General features: G+C 43.6%; 1 protein-coding gene across 7 annotated transcripts in view; it reads left to right on the top strand.

Moving 5' to 3' along the window:
• Window positions 1–23548, top strand: part of CPEB3 (cytoplasmic polyadenylation element binding protein 3) — a 191083-nt gene that overhangs the window by 46608 nt on the left and 120927 nt on the right. For 4 of the 7 annotated variants that reach the window (XM_045023056.1, XM_045023059.1, XM_045023058.1 and 1 more), the window contains exon 3: window positions 15721–15880. In XM_045023056.1, the coding sequence (XP_044878991.1) occupies window positions 15721–15880 (160 nt within the window). The remainder of the gene's footprint in view (window positions 1–15720; window positions 15881–23548) is intronic. The other 3 variants (XM_045023060.1, XM_045023061.1, XM_045023062.1) reach the window with 2 other exon arrangements.

Below are 23548 nucleotides of genomic sequence, written 5' to 3' on the forward strand. Positions count from 1 at the left end.
ATTCAGAAAAAAGGAATAAACATGCTTAGTATGCAGCAGGCGCATGTCATAGTTTATTCCTGACATGCCACAATATTACTAGGCCAAAGTTTCCCAAGTCTCGGAAAGTTGTTAAAGTATTCCCTTCCCATCCCCTCCAGGATCAGAGAATCTGTTCCATTAGTTCACTTGTCCAATGTGGGGAAGAAATTCATATTCAATATAGAATGTCAGTTCGCTCTAACAAAGTGTTACTTACGTCATACCCTAAGCTCAAAGAAGCTTTAATATTTTAATAAAAATGTTGAGAATGCATTGAATTCACACAAGTGGAAAACATCTATACCTGTGAAGAAACATGAGGCTTAAATTATGTAGTTCCCTATAACACTTAATTTATATACTATTTTTTTAATACTACACTGTGCTTGTCTATCTTTCATGATTTATCAGTGTTGTTTAGCTCAAAGTCCTAATGGATTTACTATTTTGAAATACTTTATTCAGCTTTCATCACTGACTGTGTAGTGAAGGCTAGATATAAAGGAAACTGTTAACAATTGTATTTTTCCCCCTTGAGCCAATTGAATTCAATAATGATTTCTGACTTCCTCCTCTCCCTCCCTCCCCCCACGCTCCTCCCTTGGTCCCTCAGGTTGTTAAAATAATCACAAAGATTGCTACACATGTAACTATATATATTTTTTGATCACACATCAGAAACCTTAGTGCCTACCCTGTGCATCAAACAGGATCTACACATAGTGGGCCAAACTTAGTTTAATTGTATGCTTAACCTTAGCAGATATATAAACTTCTACCCCCAGCCTTTAATTGTTGATTCTTGTATCAGATATCAGAAACAAAATCATGAAAGTGAAGTTACAGAAAATTCTATATATGGTGCAGAAAATAACTTCTACATTTCCTTTCTGTGGGCCTCCCTTATACTTCCTTTGCTCCAAACCCTCCAGCCCCACAAGGGATTACATTTGCTTGCCCCACGATGCTCCAGTTTGGAGAACTGAAAACTTAAACGCTAAGATAGTATTTTGGTATAGTATCATCAGTATGCTGGCTTTAGAGAGGTTAAAAAAAAAAAGGCAAACAAATCATAATTCTGCATTTTCCAATTTAAAACAAAAACACTGTTAAAATACTTGTCTAATTCAAAATTCCAGATATTACAAGAGCCAGAGTAGCTTGTGAGCCAGTTCAATGTCTGCTGCAATACTTAAACATTATTTGAATTAAATGGTGGAATACTTAGCTTGAATTTTGCACCTAAAATATTCATGGGTGCAATACTAGAAGCTTTTTCTAATTACTAATTTGCTTGGTTTAAACTCCTATTACATCATGGGAACAATTTACATGCATTCACAAAAGCAGCAGAAATATTACAATCTCCCCGAAATAACCAGCTCAACAGTACTTAAAAAACAAAACAAAAAACAACCCCCCCCAACTTCCAAAATGAAAAGCATTGAATAGCTAAAGAATAGAAACGAACAAATGTATTAAGCCATTTGCTGTCAAAGTGCCTTCAGTAGTGACAGTTGTAGATGTTGGTCAACTATACAATACCTAAGAACTTTGCTGGTTTTTTCCCCCCGCCCCTCCCCTTCCGCCTCCATCAATATATTTTGATAGTAGCCATTGATCTGGGAGCTAGTAATGTAGAAGGAGCAGCAATGACTAACAAAGTTATCTACATAACAATTTCCATTTTAGCCCTGTGTTTTCAGTCACCCTCCTTCCTCCAACTTCCTAGTTTTTGTTTGTTTTTGTTGTGTTTTAACTGAGAATGCTCCAGCCCAGGGCTTTCCTTGTATAGTTCCTTGCTGTTCCTGGCTGTGTGGACTGGATGAGGCCAGGTGCTGGAACTGAGAGCAGGGAGCTTGTCTCTCCTGTGCACTCAGTGACTTTCCTGCTGGTGCCCAGGCAGTGTGGATGAGGAAGATGGCTGTCTTGAATGCAGATAAAATAAAAGCTGGACCGGGGGAAAGGATAAAAGTATATTGGGAGAAGGAGCTGATGAAGGGTGAGGGGGACTGAGACTAGAGGCTCGTGGAGGTGGGGAGAGAAACTGAGACCGGGGTTTGGGACATATGGGAATTGTGGGAACTAGGGGACTGGGAGGGAAAGACTGAGACAGAGCTGGTGACAGCAGGTGATTGGGACTTGCTGAGGAAGGAGACTGACCGGGAACATGTGTATGTGTTTGTGTGTTTGGGAGAGGGGAGAGAGACTAGGACAAAAAGATGAAGGGGAAAGATTGAACAAGGGGCTTGGAGAGAGAGGCTGGGACTAAGAGCTGTGGGGCGGAGGGTGGGGAGGAGAGAGACACCAGATGAGGAGCCTGGAATGGGGAGACGGACTAGGATGAAGAACCACTGGTGGGGTAGAGATGGTACTGAGGCAGGAATGGAGGGTTGGAGAGGACAGGGCAGAAGAGGTCAAGCTTGAGGAAAATGGGAAGAAGTCTGTGCCCACTAGAAAACAACTCCCTTCCAGACCCTGGATTTCTGAGTCTCGTCATTCCTCTGCTGTCAGCAGATATTTGTGAAACTTACTGATAAAGTACTTCCCCTTCTGTTGGCTGGTCCATGTACAGGATGACAGCTTACCTCTATCAGTTACTCTGTTAGTTCATGTGGCAGAGGTCTTTGTGGTGGATCTGAAGGTTCCAACTCTGCTAATGATCTATGTGGGTGTCGATATGATGCCACATAATGGAATTTCCGTTTTTCAAGTTTGCTTATTTAGAAACCTAGGAAATTACATGCGCATGCACACCAAAGTCTTATGGTAAAAGAACATATTAAGCATGAAAAATTAGGTACTCAAAAGTTAGGAAATGCCAGAATTAAGGTTCTGAAGACAGAATTATTTATTTACTCATCGGCTTTTTTATGGCACTCCCTATAGTATCTGAATTCTTTATTAATATTAACAAATTGATCTTCATTAAGGTGATGGGGCTATTCTGTCCATTTTACATCTGTAAAGTGGGGATGAAGCAAAGAAATTTAAAGGGAAAAGTATGCACTAGTTTTGGATACCCAATGTGAGATACCTGGGACCTTTTTTTTTTTTTTTAAGAGTACTTAGCGTTCTATACCACTTGATATATTCAAGCACAGCTCCCATTGACTTCAGTTTGCAGATGTGAATGCTCAGCGCTTCTGAAAATCAGAACCCGGGATCTCAAGTGGAGTGTGTTTATTTCACAATTACTGACCACCATTGAAAAGTTTTGGTTTAAATGACTTTGCTAGCATCACTTAGGAATTCTGTGGCAGAGATGGGGTAGAATCCATTTCTCCAGGGAAGCATGCAATTATCTTAACCATAAGACTGTCCTTTCTCTTCCTGAGATTCCATGCTTCATTTGCTACCCACTTGCAAAGAGAGGCATGGTTCCTAAAGACCGCAGTCTCCTTCACTACACAAGCATGATTCATTCCCAGGGCAGGTCCAGCCTGTGCACTGCCACAGGGGCCTGTGGGAAAATATAGTATGTGATCATATAATTAAAGAATGTATTATCATGCATTCAAAAGGGGGCCTAATTAGTATTACCTACTTTTTAAAAATTGCAATTTTTTAAAAGTTCTACAGTGCAAATGACTAGAGATAGAAAGTTGAAATTTGGCTTAAAAATCTTTACTGAGAAGTGCCTTTAGTGGCTCAGTGACATTTTGGTTAGGATTTGACTGAGTTATGACACTTCAAAAATCCTATGCTGTACATATTTAATGCATGTGTTTTTTCACTGAGATTGTAAAATGCACAACTAAGAGGCTATGCTGTGTGTGTGTGTGTGTGTGTGTGCGCGTGTGTGTGTATACATAGCTAATGTAGCTGTGTAGTGAGAAAAGTACTCAAGGTGTGTGGGCTGACACGAGGACTTGAAGTTATGGAATCCATGGCTTCTGTGAGCATTGTTACAAAATGACTTTCTTGCAAAACTGAAGTATTTTGGACTTAGGATGTGCTGCACAATGAGTAGGGAGGATTCAGCTGCCACCAATAGCAATGCACAAGTAGAGCCTATCCTAGACAGCTGGACTTCCTCTTTTCTTGGCATGACGACTCCTGTTGCCCAATGGAGATGCCTACCTTGCTAGAGTTTCTCTTCTATGTACAACCTAGGATGTCAGTGTAGGTTTAGGCTTTGTGGGTTTCTTCTGGCCCCAGCAGAATCTGTAGATTTCTAGCTAGTTTTCCCCCTGCCAGAACCTTACCTCTCCATATTCCATAACTTGATTTGTGTTCCCAGTTCCAGGTTTACTTCCCTACAAACATCCTAGCTGCTATTGAGGATCTCTTGTTGAGTGAATTTTGAGCCATTGTTTCTACTGTGTTCATTCAGCTTACCTCTGGTGAGCTCTAGAAGGACTGCAAAGAGGCAAAGCTAAGAGAAGGAACACAAAAGCCCAGGTATAAAGCCTGGGGAGCTGATTCAGAGGCTGAGGAATAAGGGACTATCTTCCCACATGGGTAGGTGAGTAGACCAAGATTTTTCAGAAAATAGGAGCCTAAACTTAGGTTCTTAAATAAATGGGCTGACTGTCCAATGTGCTGAGCATTCAAGAGCTCCCACTGAAATCAATGGAAGCTGTTGTGTGCTCAGCATGTATGAAAAATCTCACTCACTGAGGAGCCTAACTTTTGGCTCCTATTTTTGAAAGTCTTGCCCTTATACTACAGTGTGTGTGATATATGTATATAGGGTATATGTGTTTTATATACTACAGCATGTATATTTGATACAAATATGATGCAAGGATGTTGTGAGGATAAACATTCATGTAATGATTGCACTCAAATTATGTGGTGATCAGGGTCTCAGAAATAGCTGATAGATTAAATTTATCACATGTATATCTTTGCTGTGTGTGTCATTTTCTGTTGACATACATAACACTTTCAATTTCTGAGGGGAGGGAAGTATAATTTTTGAAGTTAGAAGGGCTTCTAACAAATCTGCACTATAGTATGAAGTTGCAAAATATATACAACTCCCCCCATCCCTTTTAGGTGTCTGTTCACATGTGTAGTTCCTTGAAAGGCTATTGACCACATTAATACCCTCAAGAGATTTGTTGGTAATGTGCACTTTGTTTCACCTTGAAATAAAAAACAGGAAGAGGACACTACATTTAAAATGCAGGCTGTTGTCTCCATTGTACTCCTATTATTCTGAACTCTCATTTAAGTTCTCTAAGATATTCATCTATAGGCACTTCTCCATGGAAAGCCTATAAATAAAATAAGTGATGCATGTCTCAGATGGAGACTCTTCAAGACAAACAAGTACGTCTCGCTACTCTTTCTGTTAAAAGGGGTTTTGATCACCTAAACCAAAATGGAACCAAATTGCTGGCATATAAAATTTAAAAAGGTTGTAGAGGAGTTTCTAAATAAGGGCTGGGGGGAAGCCAAGAGGTACAGAAGAGCACATGGTTTGGACAGAGATCCCTTAGGGAAGGATTTATTAATGGAGATTCTCTATATCTTGGAAAGGAGGAGAGTGAAGTTGATAAAGTACAGTAGGAATTGAAGAGAAATAGTCAAATGAAAGAATCCCATTCAATTACATCACATAATGGCAGACAGCTAAAAAGTGTAGAATTTTATAAGTGCTTGTATACAAATGCTAGCAGTCTAAATACTAAGATGGGTGAATTGAAGTGCCTGGTATTAAGTGGGGATATTAATATAATAGGCATCACAGAAACTTGGTTGAATGATGATAATCAATGAGACACAGTAAAAGAGGATATTGAGCATATAAATAGGAAGAAAACCAAGAAGGAAGAAGTGGGACCGCTTAAAACTTTAAACGGAGTGGAGATTAGGGATAATCTTGGCATGGCACAATATCTAAACGAATATTTTGCCTCGGTCTTTAATGAGGCTAATGAAGGGCTAAGGAATAGTGGTAGAGGGACTGACGGGAATGAAGATATGGGGGTAGACATTACGGTATCTAAGGTAGAAGCCAAACTTGAACAGCTTAACGGAAGTAAATCAGGGGGCCCAGATAATCTTCATCCTAGAATATTAAGGGAATTGGCGAGTGAAATTGCAAGCCCGTTAGCGATGATTTTTAATAAATCTCTAAACTCGGGGGTTGTACCGTTTGACTGGAGATTAGCTAATATAGTTCCTATATTCAAGAAGGGGGAAAAAAAGTGACCCAGGTAACTACAGGCCTGTTAGTTTAACATCTGTAGTATGCAAAGTCATGGAAAAAATTTTAAAGGAGAGAGTGGTTACGGACCTTGAGGCCGATGGCAACTGGGACAAATTACAGCATGGTTTTACGAAAGGTAGATTGTGCCAAACCAACCCGATCTCCTTCTTTGAGAAAGTAACAGATTTTTTAGACAAGGGAAATGCGGTGGATCTAATATATCTTGATTTCAGTAAGGCGTTTGATACGGTACCTCATGAGGAATTACTGGTTAAATTGGAAAAGATGGGGATCGAAATGAAAATCCAGAGATGGATAAGGAGCTGGTTAAAGGGGAGACTGCAGAGGGTCGTATTGAAGGGTGATCTGTCGGGTTGGAGGGGGGTTACCAGTGGAGTTCCTCAAGGTTCGGTTTTGGGTTAGATTTTATTTAATCTATTTATCGCTGACCTCGGAACCAAAAGTAGGAGTGGGCTGATAAAGTTTGCGGATGACACCAAGTTGGGAGGTATTGCCAATTCGGAAAAGGATCGGGATATCCTCCAGGGAGATTTGGATGACCTTGTAAACTGGAGTATTAGTAACAGGATGAAATTCAATAATGAGAAGTGTAAGGTTATGCATTTAGGGATGACTAACAAGAATTTTAGTTATAAGCTGGGGACGCACCAGTTGGAAGTAACAGACGAGGATGACTATGAGTAGGCAATGTGATGTGGCCGTTAAAAAAGCTAATGCGGTCTTGGGATGCATTAGGCGAGGTATTTCTAGTAGAGATAAGGAGGTGCTAGTCCCGTTATATAAGGCGTTGGTGAGTCCTCATTTGGAGTATTGTGTGCAGTTTTGGTCTCCCATGTTTAAGAAGGATGAACTCAAACTGGAACGGGTACAAAGAAGGGCCACTAGAATGATCCGAGGAATGGAAAGCCTGTCGTATGAAAGGAGACTTGAGGAGCTTGGTTTGTTTTCCTTAACCAAAAGAAGGATAAGAGGAGATATGATTGCACTCTTTAAATATATCAGAGGGATAAATACCAGGGAAGGAGAGGAATTATTTCAGCTCAGTGCTAATGTGGACACGAGGACAAACGGATATAAATTGTCAGTCAGGAAATTTAGGCTTGAAATTAGACGAAGGTTTCTAACCATCAGAGGACTGCAATTCTGGAACAGCCTACCGAGGGAAACAGTGGGGGCGAAGGACCTCCATGACTTTAAGATTAAGCTGAATAAGTTTATGGAGGGGATGGTATGATAGGATAACGGGTTTAGTCAATAGGTCAATAACGTGCCACACTGGTAATTAGTACAAAGGGTCAATGTTGGGATATTGTTAGCCTTTTCCAGAGAGTCTGGCTGGAGAGTCTTGCCCACATGCTCGGGGTTCAGTGATCGTCATATTTGGGGTCGGGAAGGAATTTTCCTCCAGGGTAGATTGGCAGTGGCCCTGGAGGTTTTTCGCCTTCCTCCGAAGCATGGGGCAGGGGTCGCTTGCTGGTGGATTATCTGCTACTTGAAGTCTTTAAATCACGATTTGGAGCATTCAACAGCAGAGTCAAGGGAGAGAATTAGTTCAGGAGTGGGTGGATCGGCTTATGTGGCCTGCATCTTGCAGGAGGTCAGACTAGATGGTCCCTTCTGATCTTGAATTCTATGATTCTATGAGCTATATGGACCATTGGTCTGACCCAGTATGGCAGTTCTTATGTCTAAATTACCATATCTTTCTATCTAGTCTTCATTTTTATTGCTATTTTCACTGTGAAGAGTGAGTCCAGTTGAAGTTTTACAACTTCCTTAGTTTTCTATTGCATATTAGTGGAAGTTAGATTTATTTTCCTGAAAAGACGTGTTAATCAATAGTGAAAGATCTTTTGAATGTAGAAACTTTATCAGTGTGTACACTTTGAATTGTCTGTATTGGGAATTCTACTTTTGTTCTTGTCTGAGCTAAATCTGCTTAAATTAGCATTTTAAAAGAAAATATGGTTTGAGATGTGTTGGATTCTTCCACTGATTACATAATTATTTCTTATAAGTTAAAATATTCTTTAATGATTAATTACATCTCATAAAAGATTTATATTCCCAGAAAATATTTTGAAACCAAATTAGATTAAAAAAAGTCTGACTTCTTTATGAATGATATCTGAATTCTTAATTTGTGAAATTTTGTGACACTTTGTAGACTGTGGTTTTATTTTATTTTGATAAGAGGCAATGTGTTAAGTGTCCTTTGGGCAAGCATTCTAGGAAATACTAAGGTTCTAAAGTCACAGATGCAGTTCTTTTTTTTTTTTTTTTTTTAAATCTCATTGTAAGATAGCAACCATTGAACCAGGCCTCTCAAAAATCTAGCATTATAAATGTTGAATGCAGTACTTTTAGATTATATGTTTGGTGTCTAAATGTATTGTAATGAACCTTCTGGCTCATTGTTGAATACCTTCCCTTCACCGTGGCTGAGTTAGAGGGCAAGGATCTAGCCATTAGAGGGCTCTGCTGCTCAGTTCAGCGTGGAGCCACTAGTGGCTCTGTAATCTCCAGAGTGCAGGAAAATGAAGTAATATTCTGAGATCAGAAAGAATCAGGCTAGAGACAGAGTATGTGTATCAGCTGAGCTGGAACAGCTTGTGAGCCTTTGGAGGGAAGGCCATGGGTAGGAGGCGGTTTGAGAGGTAGAACTGAAAGCTGAGACTTTGGCAGTGATGTAACCTGTTGTTGGAAGAGGACTGCAGTAGCAATAGCATGTGACAAGTAGTATGAGGAAATTGCACTATTGGTTGGCAAGAAGATGGTGTTAAGGAATCACAATGAGATACGGTTACCTTAATTTTTGATTGATTGTAAGGGTTTAAGTAATTGTGACAAAGTAATTGGTCTGCTTTTTTTCTGGCAGCTCTAGAAAGGTAATTCTCTGCTACTTCCTCATAACCCATAACTATTAATGGGGATCCAAGGGTATGTCTACACTGCAGTGTAAACTGAGACTCAGGCTCAAGCCCAAATCCCACTTCCATCTATGCACAATTCTATCTGACTTGGGCCTGAGACCCAGGACCAGGTAGGGTGGAGGATTTGAGCCAGGGTCCCTTAGGAGCTCAGGCCTGAGCTCCATTATTTTGCAGCATGAATGCAGCTTGGGCAGGCCCCCCTGAACTCAGGCCCTCAGAGTCCGCCAACGCTATCCCGCAGTCTCATAGGCCAGTGTTCTTTGTCCTCTCCATCCCAAGCATAGCAAATTGAGTCAGCGGAAACAGAAGCACACCCGTTTTCCCCTTGTTCAAGTACAGTAGTTGTGTTGAAATCATCCATTCTATTCTGATTGCTGAGAAGCAAATGCATTGAACTGTCTTCTGCATTTGCAATGGCCATTGACCAGAAGAAGTCCTTTGACAAGTGTGTTGCCTCCTGGTCATGGGAGCACAGCTACATTTTGGTGAATCTGATGAGGTGAGAAAAAATTCCAGGAATGACTACTTGTACCAGGAAATAGAGAAGAAATTGGTAGCATTGGGGATTCACCAGACCAGTGACCACTTCAGGGAGAGGATTAAGTGGCTCAAGACCAACTATTGGAAAGCCAGTGATGGGAACTTGCTGTCTTCCTGTCTCTATCCTGAGGAGTTTGACTGGGTGTTTGGTACTGTGCAAAGCACAGAGCCACCAACTCTTCATGACAGCCTGGTCAGCTGGGATGGTGACTTTCTCACCCATGAATCCAGTATAAGACTGGAAGCCAGCAGGCACCGGATGAAGCTATTGAAGTGATTTGCTGAACCCAGTTCCCAAGGAGGCTTAGTCACTAGAGCAGCTGCAGATCATCCTGGGTGTCTACTTGGAGGAACTTTTTGATGTCACCCCTGGAGGAGCAGCCTGCTATAGAACTGGCAGCAGAAATGCAAGAGACAGAAGTCCCCCCCGGAGCATGGTAAGTTTGTCGTCTTGTTTTTATTAATGTAATAATGGGAGGAGTTATGAATGCAAAAGTTAATACCAACCTCTGGTAGCAGCATGATCCGTGATGGTTGATTGCATGCCAGAAGTTTAGCACCCCCCTTGCTCCCCTCTCCATTATCAATACCATCTGGAATTCAAAATGGAGATTGGGAAGTACAAACTGTGAAAAAAGCATTTAAAAACAAAGTTTTATTAGAAACTCACACATTCATGCTGTGATGTGCCAGGGTGTTAAAATGTGAACCTTATATTGCTTTCCCTGTTACTATGCTGCTCTGTACTAGCCCAATGGTTTAACAAGCTTCCTGTAAACAGTGAACTGTATTGAGAGGGAGAGTGAAATGCAGTACATTTAAGCATTTGTCCAAAATACAGTTGGGGGGTTGTATGCAGTTCAGAACTGTGCCGAGGGGATGGAATGTTGCTGTGGAGTTCTTGTCAAGTCCATATTAGCATATGTGTTAGCATGCAGTCATAACAGGCTGCATCAGAAGCTGTGGGGAGGCAGTAATCCATGTGAGTGCTAACATAACATCCTGTTGATTGCCCCATGACTTTTGACCTAATACCAGGTACTGATAGCTGCAAACTTTTCCTGTAGCAAGAGTTCCAGATAGGCAGAGACATTTTGGGGAAGGGCATATTTTGCAAGTCTCACCTTGGTACATGACCAGGCCAGTCCACCCATAAATATGCTGTTCAGTCAGCATACATTTGAAAACTTCTGTGGCACATACAGCTGGCTTGCAATGAACAGCTTGGAATAAAATATCCCTTTACTGTTCTGGAACCACAAGAATTGTTTTGTCCTCCAAAATGTGAGCGCATGAAATGATAGAGAGGGCCTTAAGTAGTAAGCTACAGTCCAACCCCTCATAGACACACCCAAAAAAGCCCAAGGTGGTTGGCAATTTCTAAACAAAAAACAATTTTGATTTTTAACTTATCATTCTCTGTGCACTCTTTTTTTCACGGCAATTAACCAGGTTGTGTCCATGGAACTTTTAGTATCTGAAGAGTTCCTCTCTCAATATATTGAAGTTTAGTTTTACAAAGTTCTTTTTTTTTTTTTTTTGACCCTTACATTCACAAGGATTTTTCCTGTGCTCATGCACTGAACCATCTGAATTATTGAGACAATAATGTACTGTTTTATGTCTGCTTGCAGGTCCCTCAACCTGAATTGGCCATTCTACTTCAGTAGCTCAGGCACACTTAGGCAGAATGCTGGGTCTCAGAACCCTCATGGATCAGTTGAAGAGGAAGTGTTACCTTGATGAACTTATGGTTGACATTCTGGACAGGGCCAGCAAGTAGGTGCAGTACCAAAGAGAAGGATTCACATCATGTGGAAAGTCACAAGCAGGCTGCAGAGCTTAAGGACAGAATTGCAGTGAGGGAGCATCACAATCCTGGAACAGGAACATCACTAGAGGGAGGAAGACCGAATGTAGCAGAAAGACCTGTTTGAGAGGCAGCTTTTGCTAATGGCTGCGAAAGCGCAAACTCCTGCTGCGCCTGTGCCTCAGCCTAAGTCCCCTCCACAGTACCACACACTACAGACCAGGAACACTTTGGACAGTTCCATGGTTGGATGGCATATGCAACTGGGACATAAGAGCTGCTGGACAAATCTACACAGTTGCTGTCCTGCACCCCCACCCAAGCCCCCTTTCTCCTGCATACTTCAACCACCGTGCTGACCTTGGCCAACCTGCAGGCCTCCACACCTGTGCAGTGGCACCAAGTGCATCCTAAAGGAAGGGAAGGAAAAACATGCCAGAGGACACGCACAATTTAGGGGATTGTTTTGATAGCAGTGGTTTCACTGTTTGCACTGTTCAGTGTTTGGTTTATGCATTTTATTTTATTACTGGTTTGGTGTTGGTTTATTAATGTTTTGGTGTTCTAATGGCAGTTGTAATGTAAGATTTTTAGTTTGTTTATAATACATCCATGTACACAAATAAAGGATTTTATTTAATTAAGAAAACGTATTGCCATTGCTAGGTCACATCATATAATGTGTGTTTTGAATAATAAAGATCAACACATGGTAAGGCACAACAGGGAGGTTGTATTCTAACAGTCTTTCTATACATCTGTGTACAGTAATCCATAATGTAAATGTGCAGCCTGCTTCCAAAAAGTCATCTCATCCTTATGCAAAATTCATAACAATCAACTCCCCATTCACTGTGCACAGTGACAGTATCCCCTTTTATTGCATGATGTGATAGTACCTCATGTACTGTAAATATTGCTGTACAAAAACATTCATAAACTTACTATTCTCCCTCTTCCATTGGCCTATCCAAATCCATAATGTGGGAACACAGAGTATCCCAGTTTTCTGTTGCTCAGGTGCATCATGCTCCAGCTGTCATAAGTGTACTAGTTCAGCAATCCATTACTGTCAGAACTCCATAATCAGGGGCAAATGGCTCACATTTGGTTTCACAAGGATGTTGAAGAGCCTAGCAAGCCACAATGAGGACTGCATTGATGACCCTGGCATCTAAAGGTGTCTGTAAACAGCACCAGCGGTATTTCAGTCTGACAAACGCACATTTAAGAACCATTCTGGACCTACTGAGAATGTAACTGAACCTTCTTAGCATTCTTTCAAAACCAGCAATTAGTTCAGGGATATTGTTTATGCCCATTACTTTTGGGTAAATCACATGCCTGATTGCCTCAGAAACCTTTGCTACCACTTTACCCACAGTTGACTTTCCAACACCAAACCAGGGGCAGCTCTAGCCATTTCGCCGCCCCAAGCATGGTGGCACGCCGCGGGAGGCGCTGTGCCGGTCACTGGTCCCGCAGCTCCAGTGGACTTCCTGGGAGGTCCACTGGAGCCGTGGGACCAGCGGACCCTCTGCAGGCACGTCTGCAGGAGGTCCACCGGAGCCGCCTGCCGCCCTCGCGGTGCCGGCAGAGCACCCCCCCGCGGCATGCCGCCCCAAGCACGCACTTGGTGTGCTGGGGCCTGGAGCCGCCCCTGCACCAAACCAGTTAGCAAAGGACTTGTAGCAGTCTAGGGTCACCAGCTTCCAAATGGTTATAGCAACCCACTTCTGGACCAATATGGCCATTCTCATGTGTGTATGGTGATGCTGAAGGATCAGGGCAAGCTGATCAGAAAAGCTCCAGAAGTGTAGCTTTCTTCATGTGAAATGTCTGGATCCTCTGCTAGTCATACCAGAGCCACATATGGAAGGGAAAAAACTCACATTAAATATGCTTTATGGATATTGCTGCTTTCCCAAAGCTGTACTTAACCTCCTGGCCTGCATGAGTGATCTTGTGATGTCAGAGCATAGAAGAGAACTTTGACTCTGTGATTCTTAGGTCTAAGGCAGATATTACTCAGTTTGCAGAGAGGAATGTTGAATCGCTTTTATTTACTGGAGGAGGAAGTGAATGTAACAGCACAGTAGGAAATAATCTAATGCTTTCTGCTACCTTCTTCTACCTGCTCCTTCCTCCTTATTTCTCAGTAATAGTGTAAGTGAATTGACTGAGAATATAAAGGTTTGAGTTTGTAGTACATTTCCCAATTGATGACTAGAATGAAGTATCTCATGCATTAAGTTTAATTAAATGACGTTTGATCACTCATAAAATCCTAGAATTTAGAGATGGAAAAGTCCTATAAGATTACCCACTCCATGTCCTTATCAGCAGGATGGTGCCCTGCATAACATTTTCAAGTGCTTTGTCTTAAGTTTAAATAACATTGGCAGCAGGGATTCCATCACTTCCTTAAGAAGATTATTTCATGGTCTAATTGACCTCGTTGTTAAAACTTTTTCTTGCTGTCCAGCTTTAAAAGTTCTTTTGCTCAGTTTCATCCTGTTACATATTATTCCTTCTCAAGCAGTTCTTCCATTTCCCTTATATTGGTGCCCTTTAACTGTGTAAAGATTTTTTTAATCCTAGTCCCCTGTAGCCCTTTTTTTTTAAGACCAGCTATATGTATATATTTAGTTTATTAGACTGATGTGCTAAAAAAAAGTTAGAGATTGTGTTTATTTAAAGAAACTTGAATCTTCTATGTAAAATCTCTTAGGTTAAATTTAGTGTGTGTGTAAAATTCAACCTAATTTCTATCTAACCTTTTCCACACTGAGTATCTGTTCCTTACAAATACTGTATTGCAGTGGCAGGATAGTGGATGACGTAATTGATGCAGTAGTGTCATCTCTAAGCATATAATTTGATGCCCTTCTGGTGAAGTTAAGACTCAAATGTCTGCCTCATGTTAAGTTCTCAATTTAAAATGTGTGGTTACACCCATTATTGTATGAAATGTAGTTGTAGCCATGTTGGTCCCAGGATATTAGACAGATAAGGTGGACGAGGTAATACCTTTGAGCTGTGATGCTCAGAGTACCTTTCCCAGATCTGAAGAAGGTCTGTGTGGCTCAAAAGCTTGTCTTTCCCACCAACAGAAGTTGGTGCAATTAAAAATATTACCTCACCCACTTTGTCTCTCTGGTTATACCCATTTCAGCCCTCAACAAATCCTTGAATTGTAGCTAGGGCTTTGTGAGTAAAACTAGAACCAGGGTTTCTTCTCCAAATATGAAATTTGTCATTTTAATTTGAGGTCAAATTAATCCTTAAAGATTCAAAAAGCGGAAGGTAAATAAAATAAAAATCTCAAATTAATAAGGCTTAATCATGATATTTAAAAGAAATCTCTTCAGGTTTTTTTGGTGCCTGATTCCATATTTTTGAACACTTGAAGCTGGCAATATTGCCCCTCTTAGCTCTCTTGCTTTGCCTTGCACCTTGTTGTGTACCTTTATAATCTGAGAATTTGCCTCTGCACTGTTAGACTTTCCATAGAGGAAAGCAACAATGTTCTGCTGGGAAGATCTGGCTGCCTGAGCACTGATGGCTTCTGCACCACATATGCTCAGAGCAGCACTATGTCAGAAAATGAAGGCAGAAGCTGGAACAAAGAAATATAATTTTAAAACTCTGCATGTCACTCTCTCCTCCTCCCCCCCCAAAATGTGTGTGGGAGGAGGGGTTATTTCCAAACCCTAATTAAATGTAGAGACTGTTATTGGGGTAAGAGTTGTACACACCTGTTTAGAGAGAAGTATATTTTAAAACTCTTATATTATTTTCAGCAGTCACATGTATTATCCCTTTTAACAGTGTATTTACAAATACCGCAATTATAATTTATCTTGATTTATTATAAATGTTTAAAAGTATCATGGAGGAAAAACGTATAACTGGTAATGCTGAAGTATCAGAGGGGTAGCCGTGTTAGTCTGGTTCTGTAGAAGCAGCAAAGAATCCTGTGGCACCTTATAGACTAACAGATGTTTTTGCAGCATGAGCTTTCGTGGGTGAATACCCACTTCGGTCTTGCATCCGAAGAAGTGGGTATTCACCCACGAAAGCTCATGCTGCAAAAACATCTGTTAGTCTATAAGGTGCCACAGGATTCTTTGCTGCTGGTAATGCTGAAGTAATACAATGTACGAAGTGTGCTTGTGTTATGAAATGACTACATTGTAACAGTGTTTTTCTTTCTATATCTTTTCTTTTAGGACCGGAATAGGCCCTATGACACTTTTAACTTGCACTCTTTGGAAAATTCCTTAATGGATATGATAAGGACTGATCATGAGCCTCTGAAAGGTAAACACTACCCTCCCAGTGGCCCACCAATGAGTTTCGCTGATATTATGTGGAGGAATCATTTTACAGGTTAGGAATATTCATATGTCCATGCTTGCTTGGTGTTTAAACAAAAAAATCAACTTTTCAATAATTGCTATACATTTTCTGCTAGTAAACCAAGTGGTGAATATTTAAAGCTGCTATTTGCCCATCTAAAAATATGACTCAATAATCGGAGACGACCAAGGCTAAACGTGTATGAATGTAGTATGCCATATGTGCAAGATGATGAATTCCAATGTTATTTAAGCTTTAGTTTTATAGAGGCTTGTGTGGCAAAGTCCCGTCTCAGTCTCCCCAGCCTCTGCTGTTTTTAGCTCTGGAGAGACCGGCTAGGGTAATGCAGTCCCCCTTAGGACTCAGGGGAAGTCTGTTCCCTGTCTTCTCACCAGTCTTAATTAGAGTATTTTTACCCTGCCTTGTAGGAGAGTGTCCTGCCGCTCTGCCTGGGGAGGCTTGCTGCTTCAACACTCCTGGTAGCCAGGCTCCTTCTCTCTCTGCTTTCCCCCCGCTTCCTTCCTCCCAGGAAGGGGTTTAAAAAGGTCTCAGGCAGCTCCAAGTTGGAACCAGCTGATCCTAATTACCCTCAGGTAGCTCCCCTCAGCTGATTCTAATTTGCTACCTTGGTAACCCTTTCTCAGCTGAACCTGCTTGACCTGTAGTTGCCTCTCAGTTGATAAGGAGGGCCTTTTAACCCTCTGGGACTGACTCCCCCCCTCTGGCAACTGTCTGTCCTGAGTTTATCACACATCCCCCCCCCCTGCTCAACACTACAGGGTTGGGCTACTTGGGTCGGCAAAACAGTGTACCCTTGAAAGGCCATCCGCGTTGCCATGCTTGATTCCAGACCTATGTTGTACTCTGAAGTGGAAGGGTTGTAGCGACAGGAACCACCTGGTCACTCTCGCGTTTTTCTCTTTGTTTTGGTGCATCCACTTCAGGGGAGCATGGTCCGTGACAAGGGTAAACTTCCGTCCGAGTAGGTAATAGCGAAGGCTTTCAATGGCCCACTTTACGGCCAGGCATTCCTTTTCAACTACGGCATATTTCCGTTCCCTGGGCAGGAGTTTCCTACTGAGGAACAGGACGGGGTGTTCTTCCGCTCCAACCAGTTGTGAAAGGACCGCTCCCAACCCAACTTCTGAGGCATCCGTTTGCAAGATAAACTCCTCCCAGTCTGGAGCTACCAGCACTGGGTCAGTGCAGAGCGCGGTCCGCAGGTCTGCAAATGCCTCTTCAGCCGCGCTAGACCATTTCACTATATCTGGGCCACGGGCTTTCGTTAGGTCAGTTAGCGGGCATGCCCTGGTGGCGAAGTGGGGGATGAACCGCCTGTAGTACCCCACTAGCCCCAGGAATGCTCTGACCTGTTTCTTCCGGACAGGTCGGGGCCAATTCTGTATTGCCTCTAACTTGTTGAGTTGGGGCTTTACCACACCTCTCCCCACTATATATCCAAGGTATTTGGCTTCTGCTAGCCCAATTGCGCATTTGGAGGGATTTGCAGTCAGCCCTGCCTTCCTCAAGGTGTCTAGGACTGCTTCCACCTTCCCCAAGTGCGTCTCCCAATCCGGACTATGTATAATGACGTCATCAAGATAGGCGGCCGCATACCTGCCATGTGGGCGTAACAGTTTGTCCATGAGTCGTTGGAAGGTGGCAGGAGCCCCATGTAAACCGAACGGGAGGACAGTGTATTGATACAGTCCCTCTGGAGTTGAAAAGGCCGTCTTCTCTTTGTCGGCCCTGGCCAAGGGAATTTGCCAATAACCCTTAGTCAGGTCAAGGGTGGACAAAAATCGTGCTTTCCCGAGTCGGTCAATTAGCTCATCTATCCGGGGTATAGGGTACGCATCAAATTGGGACACCTCATTCAGTTTCCGGAAGTCATTGCAAAACCTCATACTGCCATCCGGCTTAGGTACTAGGACCACTGGGCTTGACCATTGGCTATGAGACTCTTCAATGACCCCTAACTTCAACATTTTCCTGACTTCTGACTTGATCTCTTCTCTTTTCGCCTCCGGGATCCGGTATGGCTTTACATTCACCTTCACTCCAGGCTCCGTGAGGATGTGATGGTGAACCTCAGTAGTCCTGCCTGGCTTTTCCGAGAACACGTCCTGGTTGCGTTCAATCATGTGGATCACCTCCACTCGTTGGTCAGAGGTCAATTCTGGGGATATTCCCACTTGGCCAGGCAGGTTGCTCTCGGGAGGGGGTGACCCTATAGTGACCACATGCGCTTCTCTGTCTTGCCAAGGTTTCAACAGTTCACATGATAGATTTGTTCCAGCTTCCGGCGTCCGGGCTGTCGGACTTTGTAATCGACCTCTCCAACGGCTTCTATTACCTCGTATGGCCCCTGCCATCTGGCCAGGAGCTTGCTCTCTGCTGTGGGTACGAGTACCATCACCCGATCTCCCACCTGGAATTTTCGGGTCGTCGCCTGGCGATTGTAATATGTTTGTTGGGCCCCTTGTGCTCTCTCCATGTGTTCCCGCACTATGGGAGTGACTTGGGCTATCCTGTCTTTCATCTGCAACACATGCTCGATGACGTTTCTCCCTGGGTTCGGCTGTTCTTCCCAACTTTCTTTGGCAATGTCCAGTATGCCACGGGGGTGGCGACCATATAACAGTTCGAACGGGGAAAACCCAGTCGAAGTCTGAGGCACCTCCCTGATCGCAAACATTAGGTACGGTAGCAGGGTGTCCCAGTTCCTCCCATCCCGGCTCACCACCTTTCGTATCATGCTCTTCAACGTCCTATTAAAACGCTCGACGAGGCCATCAGTCTGCGGATGATAGACTGATGTCCTTAGGGTCCTTATGTGGAGCATTGCACATAGATCCTTCATTAATTTAGACACAAAGGGAGTTCCTTGATCTGTCAGGATCTCTTTGGGTATTCCCACTCTAGCGAAAATTTGGATTAATTCTTTAGCTATGGTCTTGGACGTAGTGTTCCGTAGGGGAATGGCCTCGGGGTATCGGGTGGCGTAATCTAGCACCACCAGTATGTGCTGATGGCCCCGGGCTGATCTTTCTAACGGCCCTACTAGGTCCATAGCTATCCGCTCAAAGGGGACTTCAATAATCGGGAGAGGTACCAAAGGTGCCCTTAAGCGGGGTCGGGGCCCGTGTAACTGGCATTCTGGACAGGAGGCACAATATCGTCGGACCGCAGCATATATTCCAGGCCAAAAAAACCTCTGTAGAATTCGGTCTAGGGTTTTATCTACCCCTAGATGTCCCCCGAACAAATGGCTGTGAGCTAGCTCCATCACGCCCCTCTGATGTTTCTGTGGTACTAGGAGCTGTTCCATGACTTGCTCTTGGATACGGACAACACGGTACAGCAGATCCTTCTTGATCATATAATACGGCCTTGGGCCCTTGGCTCTCCCTTCCACAGGGACCCCATTCACCTCCACTACTTCTTTGTGAATGTTCTGGTATACTGGATCATTGGCCTGATCCTGTCCAAAATTCTCTAGTGAAGTTCCAAGTTGCCCAAACTCAGAGGGTTCTATCTCCCCCTCCCCTTCAAGGGAGGTCCCTGGGGAACTGGGCCCGGCTACTGGCTCCCCAACCTCCTGCCTAGTCCCCTCGTCCGTTGGGCCAACTCTCTCCCCTACGAGTATAGGCTTCTGATTCTGGGCCAAGATGCTCGTTCCCCTCCTCTTATCTGCCCTCCTTTCTCGCCGAGTTTCCTGGTTTTCCCAGGGGGCGAGAATAAGTCCTGGGCAAATTCTTGGAAGGCTGGGGGGTTGCTAACTATTGAGGCCACCCCATTGCTCTCTGGGGTGTTACCTTCTTCTGACTCCTCTCCAGGAAGTAGACTGCCAAACCCTGGGAAGTCTCGCCCTATGAGGACTGGGTAGGGGAGTTTCGGGACCACCCCCGCCATCACCTTAGTGGGATTTCCTTGGACCTCTATTTTCACTCGGATGGTCGGATAGTAATTTACATCCCCATGGACACAGGATATCCCTGTGCGCTTGGCCCGGGATAGTTGATCATACCCGACCAGCTTTCCCGAGACTAGCGTGACTGCACTTCCTGAGTCTACTAACGCGGTGGTCTTTATACCATTCATTTTAACTTGCCTAGTATATCTATGAGGGACCGTCGCTACTCCTACTAGGCTTATCAGGTCACATGACTCTTCTAGATTTCCCAGGTCGCATTGCATGGGCTCCTCTAGGTTTGGGCATTGGGCAGCTATATGCCCTATCTCTCCACATGCATAGCATCGGTTCCCTCCTCGGGCAGCCCCTTAATTTTTGGGCTGTGGGGCCTTACCCCCCGAGTCTCTCTCTCCCAGTCCCCAGGTCCCTCTGAGTACTTTGGCCGCTCTTCGTCCTCCTTCTTCCCTGCCATAGTTCGGCCTGGAGCGATGGCAACTCGGGCCCTTGGTACGTAGCCTTGCCTCCTATCCTGGCGCCTCCCTTCCCCAGTGGTCCGAGAGAGTTCCTGTGCTGCTAGACGTCTCTCTACAAGGGCAACTAGCTCATCATAGGAGGAGGGATCATTTTGACTGACCCATCCTCGTATGTCCGGCGGTAGCCCTCTCATGTACCTGTCCACAACTATGGTTTCCACGACTTCCTCCGGCCGGCGGGTCTCGGGGCACAGCCACCTCCGGGCCAGATGGATCAGGTCAAACAGCTGGGACCTCGGGGCTTTGTTGGCTCGGTATTTCCACTCATGGAACCTCTGCGCCCTTATAGCTGTCGTCACGCCTGACCTTGCCAGGATCTCCGCCTTTAGCTGGGAGTAATCGGAAGCTGCTTCTGTTGCCATATCAAAATACGCTTTCTGTGCCTCCCCACACAGAAAAGGTGCCAGGATACTGGCCCACTGGTCTTGGGGCCAGGCCTCCCGCTGGGCCGTCCTCTCAAACGCAAGGAGATACGCCTCCACGTCATCATCCACTGTCATCTTCTGTAAGTAGCGGCTGGCGTGCAGGGGCCGAGTCCCATGGGGCCCATGCGTTAGGGTGGTCAGGGCCTTTAGCTGGTTCACAACCTCATGCAAGGTGGCTCGATCCTGAGCCGCCTGGCTCATCAGGAGTTGATTTGTCTCCTGCTGCATTCGTACCGCCTCCTGCTGGGCAGCCATCTGCACCCTGGTAGCTTCTTGCTGGGCCGCAGTGGCCTGCACCAATGCCTTCACTACATCTTCCATATTTTTTTTTTTTTGGGGTGCTTTTACCCTGCCCTGAGACGGTTTGCCGCAAAGTCTCACTCAAATCCCACCCCTGACACCACGTGTGGCAAAGTCCCGTCTCAGTCTCCCCAGCCTCTGCTGTTTTTAGCTCTGGAGAGACCGGCTAGGGTAATGCAGTCCCCCTTAGGACTCAGGGGAAGTCTGTTCCCTGTCTTCTCACCAGTCTTAATTAGAGTATTTTTACCCTGCCTTGTAGGAGAGTGTCCTGCCGCTCTGCCTGGGGAGGCTTGCTGCTTCAACACTCCTGGTAGCCAGGCTCCTTCTCTCTCTGCTTTCCCCCCGCTTCCTTCCTCCCAGGAAGGGGTTTAAAAAGGTCTCAGGCAGCTCCAAGTTGGAACCAGCTGATCCTAATTACCCTCAGGTAGCTCCCCTCAGCTGATTCTAATTTGCTACCTTGGTAACCCTTTCTCAGCTGAACCTGCTTGACCTGTAGTTGCCTCTCAGTTGATAAGGAGGAGGGCCTTTTAACCCTCTGGGACTGACTCCTCCCCCCCCCTCTGGCAACTGTCTGTCCTGAGTTTATCACACTTGTTTCTGTTTTCAGTCTTAAAATATTGCTCAGTCAGGTTTTCAACTTCAGTCTTCTATTTCAGAAAACAAGCAATTAACAAGAGTCCAGTTCAATTTTTAATTTTGTGTAATTTTTTTAAAGTAATAGACCATTTTGCATGAATCATTAAGTTAGAAGATGTTTATCTAAAATATTCCCTTTATCATGGATATTAAAACAGAATTTAAAGAATATCTTTACACACACACACACACACACACACACACACACACACACACACACACACACACACACACACACACACACACGTATCATAGCAACTGTAGTAATATTTGTGTGATCAGGTGTGAGATCCAAGTTTGACAGCTGGTATTGTGATCTCCAGACTGGCATTGTTGTGAAAGCACTATGCTCAGCAATAGAGGTTTTTTATGTCTCTCACCTACCCAGACAGTTGAGTGATAGTGCTGACAAGTTCCAAAGTATGATGGCTGTGACACAGGACCACATGTGCATTGACAGAAAACTGAAGGAATGGAACTTTGAGTTTTGAAAGGGGTAAAGAGAACTCAGTGGGGGAAAAAAAGATTAGAGGTGTATCAAAAAGAAAAATATTTCTTGCTAGTGTGATTTATACACAGATTCAATTCTTGCATCAGACAAGTATACAAATTGTCATGTGTACGGTATTCAATCAGGATGTGACATATAGTAACAGACTACTTGTCCATCAAATAATCAAGTACGATATCCTGACTTGAGCAGTTGTTACTACCCAATACTTTCATTATCTCTGCATGTATAACTACAATTGTTGGGGCTAAAGTTGGGTGAGAATTGCAATTAGCTCAATATTTGCTCACTCAAAGACTGTTACTACTTTCCATCCTTAAAGTAAAAATCCTTAGCAATTTTGAAACAAGGATGTGCAGCTATTTTCAAGTTTAACAAGTCAGCAAAGATTACAAAAAGACAGATGGATCTGTAGATTGATTTGCATGAATTAGTAAACAAAAAGTTCCCCAGACCATATATATAGATGGATAGATAGATATTGTCTGTGTATACTAGAATTAAAACCCAAGTGGATGGATTGGAAGTAATGTAACTTATTTGCTTGGTGGATGCTGGGAAATATTGATGATTACTTCTGCTGCAGGAGCAGATCTGTCCTTTCAACTGCCTGGTACAGATTAAACTACTTCTGCCACTCAGCTAATGCCACATGAGTGAGTGGTCTGGGGAACTTTTTGTTTACTAATTCATGCAATTGTAGTTATACATGCAGAGATAATGAAAAGGGATCTAGAGGTCATAGTGGATCACAAGATAAATATGTGTCAACAGAGTAACATTGTTGTAAAAAAAGCAAACCTCATTCTGGGAAGTATTAGCAGGAGTGTTTTAAGCAAGACATGAGAAGTAATTCTTCCACTCTACTCCATGCTGATTAGCCTTAGCTGGAGTATTGTTTCCAGTTCTGGACACCACATTTCAGGAAAGATGTGGACAAATTAGAGAAGGTCTAGAGAAGAGCAACAAAAATGATTAAAGGTCTAGAAAACATGACCTATGAGGGAAGATTGAAAAAATGGGTTTGTTTAGTCTGGAGGAAAGAAGATGGAGGGGGAGGAAACATAACAGTTTTCAAGTACATAAAAGGTTGTTACAAGGAGGAAGGGAAAAAATTGTTCTAATCTCTGAAGATAGGACAAGAAGTAATGGGCTTAAATTGCAGCAAGCGTGGTTTACATTGGACATTAGGAAACATTTCCTAACTTTTAGGGTTGTTAGGCACTGGAATAAATTGCCTAGGGAGGTTGTGGAATCTCCGTCATTGGAGATCTTTAAGACCAGGTTTGACAAACACCTGTCAGGGATGGTCTAGACAATACTCAACCCTGCCATGAGTGTAGGGGACTGAACTAGATGACTTCTCAAGGTCCCTTC

The sequence above is a fragment of the Mauremys mutica genome, chromosome 7 (genome assembly GCF_020497125.1).
Source record: "Mauremys mutica isolate MM-2020 ecotype Southern chromosome 7, ASM2049712v1, whole genome shotgun sequence".
Classification (NCBI taxonomy): Eukaryota; Metazoa; Chordata; order Testudines; family Geoemydidae; genus Mauremys; species Mauremys mutica.